This window comes from Strigops habroptila, chromosome 4 (assembly GCF_004027225.2).
Source record: "Strigops habroptila isolate Jane chromosome 4, bStrHab1.2.pri, whole genome shotgun sequence".
NCBI classification, from domain to species: domain Eukaryota; kingdom Metazoa; phylum Chordata; class Aves; order Psittaciformes; family Psittacidae; genus Strigops; species Strigops habroptila.
Window position 1 is genome coordinate 81,220,659 of NC_046358.1, and position 16,201 is coordinate 81,236,859.

General features: G+C 41.0%; 1 protein-coding gene across 5 annotated transcripts in view; it reads right to left on the bottom strand.

Annotated features, from left to right (window-relative positions):
• The window catches only part of MAD1L1 (mitotic arrest deficient 1 like 1), a 366,422-nt gene that overhangs the window by 327,257 nt on the left and 22,964 nt on the right, over nucleotides 1–16,201 (bottom strand). For 4 of the 5 annotated variants that reach the window (XM_030484958.1, XM_030484963.1, XM_030484960.1 and 1 more), the window contains one exon: nucleotides 2,628–2,714. The exons of the other annotated variant lie outside the window; for it this stretch is intronic. In XM_030484958.1, the coding sequence (XP_030340818.1) occupies nucleotides 2,628–2,714 (87 nt within the window). The remainder of the gene's footprint in view (nucleotides 1–2,627; nucleotides 2,715–16,201) is intronic. 5 annotated transcript variants of the gene reach the window in all.

Consider the following 16,201-nt stretch of genomic DNA (forward strand, 5'->3'; position numbering starts at 1 on the left):
TCTCCATTCTAGATCAGCTAAAGGACACTGAGAAGCAGCTGAGCTAAAGCTGTCTCCAGGAGTTTTTTCAGAAACAGAAGAGACCTTACAAAGCAAATTGTTCCCTTGTGATACCTTGTCCACGCCTGGTTTGTTTTCTGAAGTGAAGTCCTGCTCATAGACTGCTACGATAGCAATTAGCTCCTGCTTCACTACCAAGCATCTCCTTTTGCCAAAAAGAAACTGGTGACTATTTGTCACATTGCAAGACAAATAGGAGCTGCCAAGTGTCTATCACACTCTCGAAGCAATGTGGGAAAGGCACCATCAGTGAGAATAAAAACCTAGAAGACTGCAGTGAAAGGGCTGAAAGAAAGAATAATCAGTTTACAAAAACCCCTTCCAGGCATCCTTCTGCCTGTGTTTAAGAGCTCAGTAACAACCAAACACACATGCAGTGTACAAAGACTCAATACAAGCCATTTAGGGACTGTTGAACACCACACTCAAACCTCTTCTGCTACACTGAATTTTGCACAGATAAGCCAGGACTGCCTGTGATTCTCCACTGCTATAAAACTAAATTCAGATGCCAGCTTCTGATGGTGTTTTCTTAAGCATCTACCAAATCATTAAAATTAATGGAGAAAATTAAATCAAAGCTTTGTAGGGTAGGCAAAAAAAATCTTCTTTGTACTGCACATTGCTCTATACACACATAACCACCGACTTCATAAAGCAAACATAGTGGTATCAGTACTGAAGACTTGACACATTTCAACTCAGGGCAAAAGAACTTGCGGTTGGAAAAAAACCAATAGAAAGCTGAATAAGTGCTGGGCTCCATCGCTAGAGGGAGTCATGCTCACATATTAAGTTACTGTAATAGGCAGACCATTCTGACCACAATTATGAATCAAATAAAAGAGAAGACCATCAGCTAAATCTGGGAAAGAGTCAGGGAAAAGAGAAAATTAGATTTGCTTCCTCAACAAGGTTTTATTCCCAAACACCTTCTCTTGGGAACTTTCAAATCATCTCTAATGAAAGGGTTTTAAAAATATATCTTCTTGCCTCCATTTTCAGACAGAATAAGGTATGTGACACGAGAGAGCTGAAATTATCAGTTTCAGAAATTACACACAGCATTGCATCAAGAAAATGTGAGAATTTTAACTGAAGCAACTTTACAGCCCATTTCACTTCAAATCAAAAAGTAATCTTAATCATGTTTTTATTTTTCAACTAAATTGGCACAATTACATCCAGCACGAACAGGCACTAGCAAAAGGCGGCTTTCGCAACAGATGATTCCCTTTGGCCATTAATACATTGAGAAAAAGCATTCCTCTGACAGGCTGCGAGAAGCAGCCTAAAACCAAAAATAAATCAGGAACTCAAGCATAACTATCATTCTTTCATTTGATCATTTCATCAGCTATGGCTTTGAGGGTTTGCTTGCTTTATTTTTAATATATGAAATGTCTTTTTTACACTGGTGAGGTATTTTTCACCCTTTTAAACTTCTTAGCAGAAACCACAGAACAATTTGGCTGGCTGCACTCACAGGAATTTACACTTGGCTCAAACAATTTCACAACTGACTAAATAGTTTCATTAAGAGCAGCAGCACACACAAAGCTCTTAAGACCCAGCCTGAATCCTGCCCATCACTAGTAAGGTGGAGCCGAGATCACAATCATCTCTTGAACCAAAATCTACCACAGACCTCAAGAGACACATGAGCAAATGCAGCCCAAGACAAACTAAGAGTGCTTGTCCAGTGCTCGATTACTTAGTAGCTGACTGCTTTACATTCAACACATTTACACCAAATTCTCCACACTTCTGTTGCTCAGACTAGCCAGCGAACACCCTGGCAATGCAAACAGTCCAAGAGCCCTTTTAAAAGAGAGAGTTATTAACAGGAACAGATGATGGGTTCCTAACGTGAGGAAATAAAACAGTGTGGGAAGCAAGAATACATGCACCAAGAATGAGAAGCACTTTCTGGCACTACGGAACCATGTTAAGAAAGGCTACGAGCAACCAGTGCAGTCTGGAAAGTTAAGCTCTGGCATTTCCCCTATCAGATACTCATTTCCCCACCAGGGTAAAGGCTTAAACAGCCTCTAGCTTCAAACGCAGATCTCCCTCCACATACAGACTGCTCCTCCCAAAGCCTAGCAGTACTCTGCCACCAAAACTGCAGACAGATTTTTTCCACCATCATCTACACAAACTGGTCCTTTAGGTAATCAAATCACAGTCCTCAGAGCTCTTAGTCCCTTACCCATACACAGGTGATTACTTTGCACATTTTGCTTTGACATTCCCTTTCAAGATTAAGTGCTCTGGGAAAGCAGCTCACTTCCTCTTGTGGGGAACACTTTAGCCCATAAAATAAAGCTGGATAAACTCTTCACTGTGTCCACCCACAGTTCTTCACCTTTTCCTTCCTGCAAGGACTTAAGCACGCAATAAACTCTTCATCAACATGAGACAGAATAGAAGATAGCATAGAAGGCTCCATAGAACAGCAAGGAAACCTAAAGAGCAGCTCTCACAGTTTGCAATCCGTGTTTTCTTTCTACATGCTTTAATAGAGCAGTGTCTTGCTAGTGGCATCCACTACTGGTATCACTCACCTGCTTGTGATGGTAGAGTTCTGCTCTTTCAGCACCAGCTCCCTTTGCTGCAGGGCCACAATTTGCCTTGAGAGATCATCAGGTGTCCTACATAATTAAAAACAAAATAGAAGCTTTTAGCAAATCACTGGTTGAAAAACTTGTGTTCCATACATAACCACAAAAAGGTTCCACCAAAAGCAGACAAGACAATTTCATCAGGCCAAAGTCGCTGCAGCCCCTTAGAACAACACAGGGTTGCATCCTGCTCAGCTTAAGTAAAAGCCTGTTTTAAAGCTATTGCTGTAATCACCAAGTCTCAGCATCTCACTACTGTGCACTTCAATCCATGAAACAACTCTAAAGCCATAGAGACAGCAAGACCAAATCTGCAAAGGAAGCAGCCTGCACAAACATTCCTAGCAGATGAACAGACAGCTGATCACTTGAACACATACATCTTGTTTTCAACACACAAAGAGGTGTTCACCTCCTCCTCCCCATCCTAGTGCTCAGCACAGACACACAGGGGTGAGCACACCCAGAGTTACTCTAATTGCTGTTCAACTACAGAGTCTCGGTGGAGCATGAGCACAGGATTATTACCAGCAGGGTAAGAAAAGGAGGAAATGTACATATAGACTGTACAATTCAACAACTCTGGCTACTGCTGAACACCCTCTGGTAGTGCAGAGGTTGAGCTACATCACAGGTGACTCAAAGCAGTGTTCCTAGACAGTCATCAGTGTGCTGAGTTCAGTCCTTCATACGAGCCATGACTCCAGAGCCATGGGGGGAAATAAGTTAGTAATAATCCATTAGCTGTAGGTAGCATTTCAGATCCCACTCTGATAACCTTTTCTTGTCAAAGAGATCAAAGATTGCTACAGATCTGCTAGCAACAGTTCTGCAGTTGTCAGGAACAGGTTTACTTTTCCATCAAATCCAGGGACAAATGCTTAAAGCTAGTGGAATGGGATCAAGCAAGTTCTGCAGAAGTGAAATCTGCAGAAACTCATTCCGACATGTCCCCTAAGATGCAAGTCAAGGCTTCACTGTTGCTGGCAGATGAAATTAAGCCCAGTCAGATTTACATTATTCAAATATAACCCTGGAACAAGGCTCCTACCACTCCAAAAACTGAACAGGTAGATGTGCCTCCAGCTTGACCATTGGGATTCTGACTAAATCTAGGACTAAAGATGCCGTTTCTGTGATGATGCCACTTTTCAGCCAAACACACACATACAGAATGGCATCACCTTTTCTCTCTGTCACTTCCAGCCAGGTGAAAATCGGTTAAACACTGAGCTGATGCACACAGTTGGGATTCAATTCTGGAAATCCCAATTCAAAGGTTCCTGGTTTTTGCTCCCAGAATTACACACTGGTAGCCTTCCTCAGCACAAGATTTTGAAGCCTCTAATACCCACTTATGTTACATGTAAGTTTTAACAGTTGATATATTATAGAACAGATGGATGTGGTCTCCCCTCAGGCAATGGAGACACAAACTGTAGCAGAGAGATCTGTCAGAACAGGATGAAACAGGATCCTTCAAAGACATCACACCCGGTGGCCAAGGGAATGACGAGAAGAAACCAAGACACCAACATGGAGGTGGCTTGACTAAAGCATCTAAACTTCACATTCTGGTAACAGAGACAAGTCAGCTTTACGCCAACACCTGGGCTTTCAAACATGATGCAGCACTAGATAGCACACTTCAAACTCCTGAAGCAGAGCCTGAAGGGGTTTTTAATGTAAGCAGTTCCCCATGTTTTTAGTGATGGCTGGGCATGACAGCAAACACTGAAAAACTAATTCAACCCAGCCTGATACAAGCCACGTCTCCACATAACCCAAGAGCAAGGCAAAACCAACACTGGATTCTTGGAATCTCAGCTCTGAAGAGCTCGAATCTAACACTGCTCTAACTTTGTTTTCTAAGGTGGAGGACTCGAGTCCTTTCTAGTGGTACATAAATGGAGAATTAAATGATAACATGTGCCAGAAAAATGGAAGACAGTTGGTTTCTCATGCTCCATAATGTCTGCAGGGAAGAGAAATAACAGCAAAAAACCTCGAAGAGGAGTCTATAAAACTACCATCTGATTTCAACATGGGTTCTATCTGCAGGAAGAAGACCTCTGACTCAAGATTTTTTTCCATGAATTAAGGAAATAGGTGTTCTCTTTCATAGTAGTTTCTAACTAGAAAAATCTAGGCATAAGGTAAGGATAAAGGCAACTTTGTATTAGTGCCGATGAGAAAAAAAACTATGTTAACCTTTCCACTTCATCCTCCTTCACCTACTGGAGTAATCAGAAGCTAAAAACCAGCAAACACCAGACAGAAATGGACTGGGTATGCTCAGTCTGCTTGGCAAAAAGCAGCTGTAAGCAGACACACCAGTTTCAGCATGGACAACCTCTGTCAAATTTAATGCCAAGTCAATGAGGCCCTGAAAAATGCCATTCCAAGCCTCTCATAATTCACTCAAATATAGCAGATTTATCACAAGGATAGTTAGTATCAGGCATCTCTCTGGCCATGTTGAGTGCCAGCCCCTAACCCCAGTGTTTGGTCCCTGAAATATGAAACTTAAGTGTTTGGTTAATGTAATAATTGCACTTTTTTTTTTTTTTAAATGGGGAATAAAAGTATATTTGGCTTGATTTTTTTCCTCATTTTCTCAGAAATTCCCACCATAAGGTATTAGGACTGAGACAGAGAATTGAAATTAATCCAATAGGAAAATGAGAAGGGATTCTAAAAGCCACAGATTTGTAGTAATGATAGCTACTGACAGACTTCCAATGAAAACCACTCATCCTCATCTGTTCAGCAATTCAAATCAATGAGCAGCTTCCAATCTCAGTTCCAGCAATTGGCAGCTTCAGGTTTATACTTAGTTCTGGAGGATGTTTCATTGGCATTAGAAACTTTTCTCTTTAAGAAAAGTGGAGCAGCACAGATATAGAAAAGAAAGTCAAAGGGTATTCACCCCCTCTAAAGAAGAGCTCACTTTCTATAAAACTAAACCATACCAGGTGATCAAAGCCAGCTCTCGCATGTACCCTGCTGTTAAATACCTTTACTGAGAGGTTTCAAAGCCTGTTTATGAGGTCTACATCCTACCCTGATCACAGATAATTTGGCAAAAGCCAGTTTAACACAGTTCAAGTAAAGGAATGACACTGCATGCACGACGAAATTAAAGCAGAGGAGCTTTCAGTTTGAAGAGAACTGATCAATTCCAAAGCACTGCAAGCACCAAGCACCCCTCATCACTGTAAAACACTCCTGTTCCACAAGTTTCTGAGAACAATGCTGCATAAAGAGAGAAATGGCAGCACCCCAACACCACATAACATGTTCTGGCCTTGACAGCCACTGTCTGATGGGCTAGCTGAATATCATTTTTGCTAAAGCTCTATCCATTCCCTGTGGAAGACTTGCTATCAAAGCCAGTATGAAAAAGCCAAGCAGTCTGCTTTAGGAGAATCTGTATGACAGTACAGCTCACCATCACGACTTGAATCACCGCAGCTACTTGAGGGAAGTTTGAAACTCTATGTTCACATCAGCACACCCAGAACCCTCTGTCTGAAAAGCTGCTGCTTTGTCCACTGTGTTTGCCCTGCAAACCCACAGACAGCTTCCTTCCCAATGCCCCATCCCTGGCAGTGTTCAAGGCCAGGTTGGATGGGGCTTGGAGCAACCTGCTCTAGTGGAAGGTGTCCCTGCCCGTGGAACTAGATGAGCTTTAACATCCCTTCCAACCCAAACTACAGCATGATTCCATTATTCTATGTAACGTTGGAGACCACAGAACCATGGAAAAAAACCACACTTAAGTTTGCATAAGCCATGCAAAATCCTGTAAATGAAACACTTCACAGTAATGAGTCAACAGCAGCATGTTATTAAAACTGAATTACATGCTATGTCATTATAAAGATAACATGCAGAACAAATGACAATGTGGCTCCCAAACTGCAGGGGCAGATTAAATTCCCGACTTCAGTTCCTGGGTAAGGCACAAGGAGCCAAATGTTCTTTCTCTGTCCACCATCCCATCCCGAGACCACATTTCCTTCAGCAGGAACACTGAAGAAAAACTTAAAACCAACTAAACCAGGAGAATTTAAGCCTAATTGGGAAACAAGATCTTTTGCCCTCAAGGAGCAAATTAGCCCAGCATAGCTTAGCAGCACAGCAAGGCAGGAGAGGGACAAAACTGCTGTTAACCAAAGCACTTCGGCTTCCTTTGAAGTGCAGATAATTTGAAAAGAAGCAATTTGAGAATGATAGAAGCCTAAAACTGTTCAAATGAAGTGAAAAATTGACTTAATGGGATGCCCATCCAAGTCATTCGGTGACTTTCAGGCACCTCCTGGTACTCCTTTTTAACAAGGGACATGACTTACACGACATTTTATGCCTTGGTTTTTTTCCTGCACACAGCTGACATTTCATAGGCATTTGCAGAAAGCTCTGTTGAACTGTCTTGGTTCAGGTTCTATTATCATTTCAGTATAAACTATCACAGTTAAACACTGAGAATTAGCTGCTGAAGTAACATTAAACCAAGACTCAGTAAACAGATGAAGACGTTAAAGCAAAAAATTGGGATATTTTTAATTCATAATTTATTAGAACCTCAACTTCTTATTGCTTCTATCAACTGCTTCAAAATTCACAGCAAAGCAAGAGGTTTGATTGTAGCTACATATCTGACATTAACTGTGGAAGTGCAAGATAAAAGCAAAACTACATAGAAAACCAAGCACTTGGTCAACACTTTGGAGGACTAAGTTCTTCAGTGCTTCTTTTAAAAGTTAAATTTGCTTGAAAATACCAAACTAGTAACACATTTATAAGACTAAGTTTTTGGAAGCCTGTTGAATTAACGCTTCTTTCTATAGTTTTAACTCAATATGAATATACGGTGATACAGATTCGGTTGTCTCAACTAAGTCCTATTAAATTGAAACTGAACATTCCCGGAGTTTTGGCACAGCATTTTAGCTGGATCCATAAACTGGTTTACACTTAAGTATATTTAACTGACAAAGACCAGATACAGACATCTTTACTAACAGGTCTGTTAACAGAATCAGGCAGAGGAAGGGAGGGCACATCAACTTCTTTCTCTTCACTCCAAGAAAATACCTCTTTTATTTCACATTTGGCAAGGTTTTTTGTTGCGTTTTAGTTTGATTTGGTTTTTAAAGGCAGTTTCCTTAAAGCATAAAATCCGGATTTTGTTCCTTACTTGTATGATGTATAAGAAACACAAGATTTTTAAATTCTCCACTCCAAGAAGGACATTAAATTCTTCTTTAAAAATAGAAAATCTTGTTCCTAGGCAGGAAAACAACAGCATCTGAAGAACAAACACAGCCTTATAACATGACAACAACAGAAGACTTGTGGAAAGGCATTTTAGTTGTTTTAAATATTTCTGTGTGATTAGAAAGGCTGCGGGATGTCTGTAATAGTCTCTTCCTGTGCCTTTGAAGTGAGTCTCCCAAACATCCTTTTTGTGTATTTGAGCTCTACTTTAACTCCTCTATCTCTGGTTTACAGGACTCCTCACTTAGTTCTTACACTTCACCAGCAAGTCCAAAAGCAGCTCGGTTCCAGTGACAACCTGTCCTTCAATAAAGTACAGCAAACAGCAGTAATCACAACAGCACATACAGACTTCCCAAGATACAGCAACATGGAGTTCTTCAGTTTAATTTGGTCATATTAACTCAAAGTTTGTATCAGAAAATGCAACTTGCTTCACATCCCTATCTCCTCGAAACACACATCTCCTCCCTGGGAGCAAACTTTAGCTCCCCTTCGCCAGGCTAGAAGAAAACATTGCCACTAAAATCTAGTGTCCTGGCTTGGAAGTTCTGAGAATCAAGCCTCACAACAGGATTTCTCTTGCAAAAAAAGCCCCTTCAACCTCCAGTCCAGTAGTTACACTTATTTGTTAATGTCTTCATGCCTACATCCTCCCTTTCTATTGCTGACTACGTTAACTAAACCATATGGCAAGGAATGTGCTACACACATTGTTCACAAAAATAGATTGTCAACATTTCTGAGGCAATTAGGACATATTCAGTATTTTATAACACTTTAAAAGGCTTTAAAGAGCAATCACCTTTATTCACGCAAAGGAAGGTGCTAAGTGCTGTCAGAAAAGCACACTTAAGGCATACCTTGGACTGCTTCTTCAATAAACTGCACACTTAATGTTTTATGTGCAAAGAGAAGGGAGGAACCCTGAAGTGTAAACTGAAAGCAATAAGCAATCTCAGCTCCTGAGGTTCCCTTCATTTAGAAGAGAAACCTCATGTTTGTGTATAGATAGAATCAACAAATCCAATTGCTCTCTACCAAAGCGAATGTCCCCATTAAGCACTTGAAGCAGAACAACTTATAAACACTTAAAACGCTTTCTTACAAACAAGTGTCTTGACAACTCTAAAGACAATTGATATGTCTCTTGAAGCAAAATTAGCAATTAATCCAATCAAGCCAGAATTTGAAGAAGGGAGGGAAAAAAAACAGGAAGAAAACTATCTTAGACTTCAGTCAATAGACTTTTTGGGTTTGAAATGAAGTCAGTCATTTTCCTCCCAAATTTAACAATATGGCATCACAACAACTAATCTTTCAAGTTTCATTTCTACTGTAAAGATGTATTTAAGAGCTCGGCAAGAGAAAATTAATCTTACTTTTGAAAAAAACTAATTATTTGGCTGTCATTTCAACACGCCAAACTCCTTTCTCATCCCTACCACTGCTCTACCAGCAAGCACAGAACCAACCACTGGAACTCCACATGAACATACAATGCATAGTTGAATGTAACTTTACAACTGAAAGGCTTTAATAGACCAAGGAGAGGGAATGTATACATAGTAGTGTCAAACCTGCTGATATGGAAGATTTAAAAAAGTCAGATTTCTTTCTTTATTTACTTATTTTAATCTTCTCCCAGAAGCCAGGTCACTGCAAACTGAATCACATGATGTGCAATTTAGAGCTTCCAGAGTTCATCATGCAACAAAAGCAATTTTCTATAGTTTGATGGGAAATGTGTTAGAGCTCATGGCTGAGCTTGTCACACAGCAAGCTCAGAGTGTTGCCTTACCAAAGGGATTCGGCTCACCCAAATCATCACTGTAGACTTCCAGGCTTCTTGTCTCTGGGTGCAGTTCAGTGAGAGCAGCAGAGCAAACCTAATTGCCTGTGGCCGCTGAAGTGGCAGTCACTGGGGTTGTTTAGTTCATTTTCTGTCACAGGAGGTCTGAACCAGCTTCCCCCTTTCAACAAGAGGCTGTTAAGTGGCTCTGCTGTCTTCTCATTAAAACATATCCTCAAGCTCTCATTGAGCTCACAGTGCTGCACTCAACAAGACAGGTAGCATCAGCCACATGGAAAAAGCAATGAGGGGGCTCAAGGATGAGACACATGAACTGTCAGTCTGGCTCTCAAAAGCTGGTGAGAAGTCAACCTACTTACAGTGCAAGAGATCCACCATCATGTCATCATTTTGGGTTTTGGTGTTGATGAGTGATTGTTTGCTATCTCTCAAAGACTTGTTTTAGTACTGTCAAGACTGAAGTCCATCAAGAGTCAAAACAAACCCATGCTTTAAACAGCAAAAAGACGTTCTACCGCAGAGAAAGTACATAAGGAGCAAGGGAAACAGAATTAACTTGAGAAACAGAGTAAACTATCTTGAGCTCTTACTGATGACAAATACATCCCCATACAAGCACAATTTGTACTGCTGCTAACCCACAGGAATGGCCTTTAATTGCTCTGCTGTTTCACATTACAGCTGACCACTTGGTATGGAGCAAAACATCCTTGGCTCTACACTCAGCTGCCACTCACTGGGGTTTTAGGCACAAAAGCCAATGATTTGTAGCATAAAGAAAGGAATAAAATAGAACAAGTATTGCCTTTAAACCTCTCACTTCTGCTTGACATATTCAAAACAATCAAAGCACACTCTGCCATACCCTGTTCTTAAAAAAACAACCCCCAACTCATATGTATCCAACATACCCTTCTGGCATAACTTCTACCCACACGGAAATCACTAACAGAGAGACATCATTTTTCCAGTTAAGTAGGGCTTCTAGCTGATAAAAAGGAAGCTAACACTGTAACCAAGAGGAGATACTGACAGGATATGTATTTTTGGCTGTTTTACAGATCTCCCTAAATTGATAGTCTTGTTCTTTTGCAGCCTGTCTGAGATAAACCTGCAGAATATTAATGTCCCTAAATTACTGTATTGGTTTCAACATCTTTATTGATCACATTGTTTTCCCAGGCTCTTATCAGCTGCAAACATTAACCAGCAGTAACACAAAATCCCTAATCTTGAGCAAGAGGAAATACTATTACTGACAGCCTACAGGGCCTTCTAAGAGTCTAAATCATATTTTCAGCTACTTTTATATAAAAGTAGATTTAACATCCCATATATTATTCTTATTTACTTCTGATTACAACCACATACCTCTTCAATCTCACGGCAGGAATGCCCACTTTAACCTGCAACTGTAATGTACAGGAAAAGTTATTTTAACTGGGTTTTTAATATCATCCAATAACATCAGTCACAGGTAAATTTATGATGAGAGGTTTAGGAAGAACTGCTTCTGTGTTCAGCTGGAATATCAGTATCTTTCAGACAGAAAATTGAAGTTAAGCCTGTTGCTTTAATTAAAAACTATCCAAACTCAAGCACAGATTTCAAAGCTTTTCACAGACCACGTTTCACCTCTGGCTGGAGCAGAGCAAACTATCCCAGTTTCAGTAAATGAGGGAAGTTAAAAACCTTACTGATGAACAGAACACACACGGCTGATAAATGATTATGTTTAGCAAGAAAATTAATAGTGGAACAAATAAAGTAGAAAATGCCTCAGGGAAATGCTTGTCTTGTCAGAAGCTGCATATTCCTACAAGTTACTTGTACTAAGATGGCACAAAGGTATCAGCTACCACTGAGGCTTCCTTCGTGGTGGATGCATCAAGTATGTAATACATTCAGGGTAACACTAGTTTTTGCCAGAAACCAGACCAAAGCAAGACCTAAACAGGGGAAGTTCAGGTTGGATATAAGGAAGAAGTTCTTTGCTGTGAGGATGGTGAGGCGCTGGAACAGGCTGCCCAGAGAAGTGGTGAATGCTCCATCCCTGGCAGTGTTCAAGGCCAGGTTGGACAGAGCCTTGGGTGACATGGTCCAGTGTGAGGTGTCCCTGCTTGGTTGGAAAGGTTGGAAAGGACCTTGCCTTTCCAACCCAAATCATTCTGTGATTAAAATCTGAGGCACAGAGCTTAAGCAATCTGAGTAGGAACACCCAAAAACCTCTGTAATTCAAATCCAATGTAAGAAAAATTTAAGGCCATATTGATTTAAAGGATGATTGAAGCCATCAGCTGCAAGAGCTGTACCCTAAATCTTTTGTTTCTTACCTTGTAAAGCAGCCAAATATCAGTATGCAACACTATTTTTGAGTGCTATACTTAACAAGTTAATCCTAAAACACGAGTTTAAATCCTAGGTTTTTGCTTAGTCTAGCCTCTCATTTAGCTATCACATCATTTCCCACCGAGTTCATTTCCCATTCAGAGCCTGTTGCTCAGTTACTGGTTTTAACAAATCCACCAGCACAGGAGCTCAGTATCTCTAACCCCCATTGCCCGTCTCAGGCCTCCCCACTTAATGAAGCACATTTCTCACTCAGCTGTCCGCAAGCTGGCAAGTGAGCTTAGCTGCAGGAAAACGAATTACACACGTCCCCAGACACATGTAAATAAACCAAAGACATTTCAGATTTACAGTGCTGCCTTCAAACCTCCTCTCCCCCAGCTCAGGGAGGATTAAACAGGACTTCAAAGAAGCCCGAGTTCCAATTAAAACACTGTGACCACCTCAGGGACGCAGAAATATTCCTCTGATTAGTGAGATGCGCTCTTTGAACTGTTTAGCTGCAAAAAGCAGCTTTCAGAACTTTGCACAAATGCAGTCTTTCTCTCTCTCAAAGTTTTTTTTTTCTTTTAAAGTTTCTGAAAATTTACTATTCAAAGTGAAGGACAAATAATATTTCAGACCAAAAGTTTTATGGAAACCCATTAGTGCATCGGCTCTAGGCATCTAATAATAAACATGAGATATAACATGACCTTAACATTGTGGTCCCAGTAGAAAGCAGGTGACACAAATCAGAACAGAAGAACCCAGAATGTTGTATTGTTGCTGTGGTTGGTGCTGGTGCCTCAGTACCACAGACAGGCAGCTCAAAATCCCAATCTCACCAGCCCTCAGAATCACTCTCCCTCCAGGGCACAGCACATCAATGTCACCTCATTTTGAAGTTCTCCTTAACATCCCAATCTCCCAAGCTGCACATATAAAGCACCTCATATCATAGAAGCATAGAATGGTTTGGACCTTAAGATGCTTCTAGTTCCAACGCCCTGCCATGGGCAGGGACACCCCACACTGGACCCAAGGCTCTGTCCAACCTGGCCTTGAACACTGCCAGGGATGGAGCATTTATCACTTCTCTGGGCACCCTGTGCCAGCGCCTCAGCACCCTCACAGCAAAGAACTTCTTCCTTATATCTAACCTGAACTTCCCCTGTTTAAGTTTAAACCCATCACCCCTTGTCCTATCACTACAGTCCCTGCTGAAGAGTCCCTCCCCAGTATCCTCATAGGCCCCCTTTCAGATACTGGGAGGCTGCTATATCCAAGTCCTTTGACATACTGTGACAATAAAACAGTAGCCTTCAGCCTTGGCAATAAGCACAGGTTGAATAAAAAGTTCTTCCCATACACACACCCCCAAAAGAAAAAGAAGAAACCAACCCCTCAGTCTCTCATTCCCAAAACTAGAGTTGGATTACACAGTCCGGAAGTTTTGACATCAAGAATGATGACCATTGAGAACAAATGCTGGGACGATAACTGAGTCTTAGAGCATGCCAAAGCAGTCAGAGGTAAGTGGATCTAATAAACCTGCCTGTGAAAGCCAAACCCCGATCAAGAGCATCCATAAACAATATCATAAGGAAACAGAAGCAAACTGTAAGACCTGTTCATAGGAAGTGGAACTGCGACAATGTAATCCCACTAAAGATGCAAACAGTGGCAGTTCAGCAATTACTGTTCTCCTTCTGCTCTTAAAAAACAGTACACGAGCTCAGTGCCTGCATCAAGCACAGGGGTCAGAGCAGCCACGAGCAGTTATGACTTCCCTGTGTCATTGCCACAGGCTGTAACAGGGATTAAGACACAGAGCGGATTGGCGTCACAAGCGCTTTGACACCGTCTTGGCTTAGTGCATCATCAGCTTTGGTCACTTTCGATGCTGGAAGGTGCCAGGGGAGGCACTACTGAAATGGGATGGTAAAGTTCCTGAAGTTTTAGATGTATTCACAGAAGAAAAACAGCTCCTATTCTCTCCATTAAAACAAACTCCTCTGTTTCACACCACTTTTGCATCCTTCCTTGCATGCACATTTATCTTCAAGATCTTCATCACGCTGGATGATACAGCACATAGATCTACCCACAACCAGTTATTTTTTCTTTGGTGAACAGACAGAACAAAACCAACCAGACAATAAAAGAGCTAAAACACATCCTTCTAGAAGTCTTCACCATGTCTACCCCCCAGAGACCTCCTTGCAGCTTCCTGATTCTGCTCACTGCTGGTGCAACTGCAGTACAATAGCTCCACACTTGAGGAGAAGATATATCTGACATTCCTAATTCTTCAGATTCCACTTGAGCTTGATTAGGGAGATACTGCCAAGCATTTATAACCTAAGTGTAAATGACAGTCCTATATAATACTTATTGTATAAATACCTTTGATGCTAAAAGGGGTCTACTTTGGACCCCTTTTGAGCAAGCACAAATGAAAGCTGCAGCCATTAAATCACAAAACAATTCGAAGTCACTGGTGCAGAGCTACCTCACCTCCTTTCATCCTAATTCTGAATTCTCGAGTTCTCCTTCTATGCTACCAAGAAAGTATTTTATTTACATCAACCATTCTGTTGAATAATTTGAGCCTTTGCCAGCTCAAAGCCTCCTCCAAACTCAGCTCAACTCTCCTTCTGCTGCTGAACCACAGCTTCCCTTGTAAAACCCTCCACTTGAGAAGCATCTCAAAGAAACAGTGCCAGAATCATGCACTTCTTGTAGAACTCAATACCTCCATCCACTGTGTTTCAGACTTAACCTTTGCAAAGATAGGATTAAACAAAAACACAAAGGCATATGGAAAACAAATCCCTCTGCTCAAAGTAACTTTGCAATGTAGATGTTTAGAGAATATTTGGCACATGCTAAGACTCTTTGCACAGTCGTATCAAGACCAGGGTTTCCGAATTGTCAGATTTTTCTTCTACCACATTTACTGTAATATTGTCACATGGAAAAAAAAAAATCTGCACCCAGCATATGAGAGAGAAGATGCTCTGAAAACTTGGTAACTAATGCTTCTGTGTGCAAAGAGCTTTTTGTAAGCTCCTCTGTGAGATCCTCCAAGTAAGGGGATGACTGACCAAAACAAACAAGCAGCTACATCTTTAAGTGCTACCTTTTATATCAGGACGTCTCCTGAACTACTCAATCAGTGCAAAAAACATACAGAAAGGTTTGATATGTGAAATCAATACCTCTCTGCACAGGCATCTGGCTGCCCTCTGCAGCTGAGCTCAGACAAGCAGATACATCCATCCTTTTCACTTTCAAAACCCTGAGGGAAGGGGCACAATTACAGTAGTGAAAGATTCAAATCTCTCCTACAAAGAAACTGCTTCAAATGCAGGGAACTACATAAACAATCACAAATCCCATGTGCACATTCACCACAGTCTGTAAAACTATCCGCTTTTTGTCAGGCTTAGAATAAAAGCTCAAATATAGAGCTTCTCAGAGAGGAGAAACGAGAGCTGCGTATTGATTTTGTATCAGGGCTACCTCAGAAAAGAAGGGGAAGAACATAATAGCTGAAACAAATGTTGCCCCCACATCCTCCCTTCAGAAAACACAAAGCCTTTAAATACATGAAACCGGCTCAACTGTGTAGTTACTCTCTGAAAGGCCATCAATTACCCAAACTGGGCTGTGTGGCAGAGAGGAACAGAAATGAGACAGGGTCAAACCAGCTCTGGAATTAATTTGGGGAGAGGAGAGGATGTATTTCAGAAGAGGGAGGGGTTTTATACTTGCTTTCCCTTCTCCTACCTCACTTTCCAGCAATCGTCATAGCCCAAAGAGACAGCAGAAGAAAATTTCATTAATAAATTTGTTTCAACTTTCTTTTCAATGAGGCTCAAAATGTATGCAAATCCATTCATTATTAGGTTTAAAAATTCCATTTCATGGGATAATCAGACTTCAAAAAACTCAATTTTAGTTTTAATCAGATTTTAACAAGGATATTAAGTCCATTTCGTTCAGAAGAGGGAGAAATGGGGAATTTAACACCAAATGTATTCAAGCTTAGCCCTGGGAGATAATTAAATAAAATTAATTTGGCAAG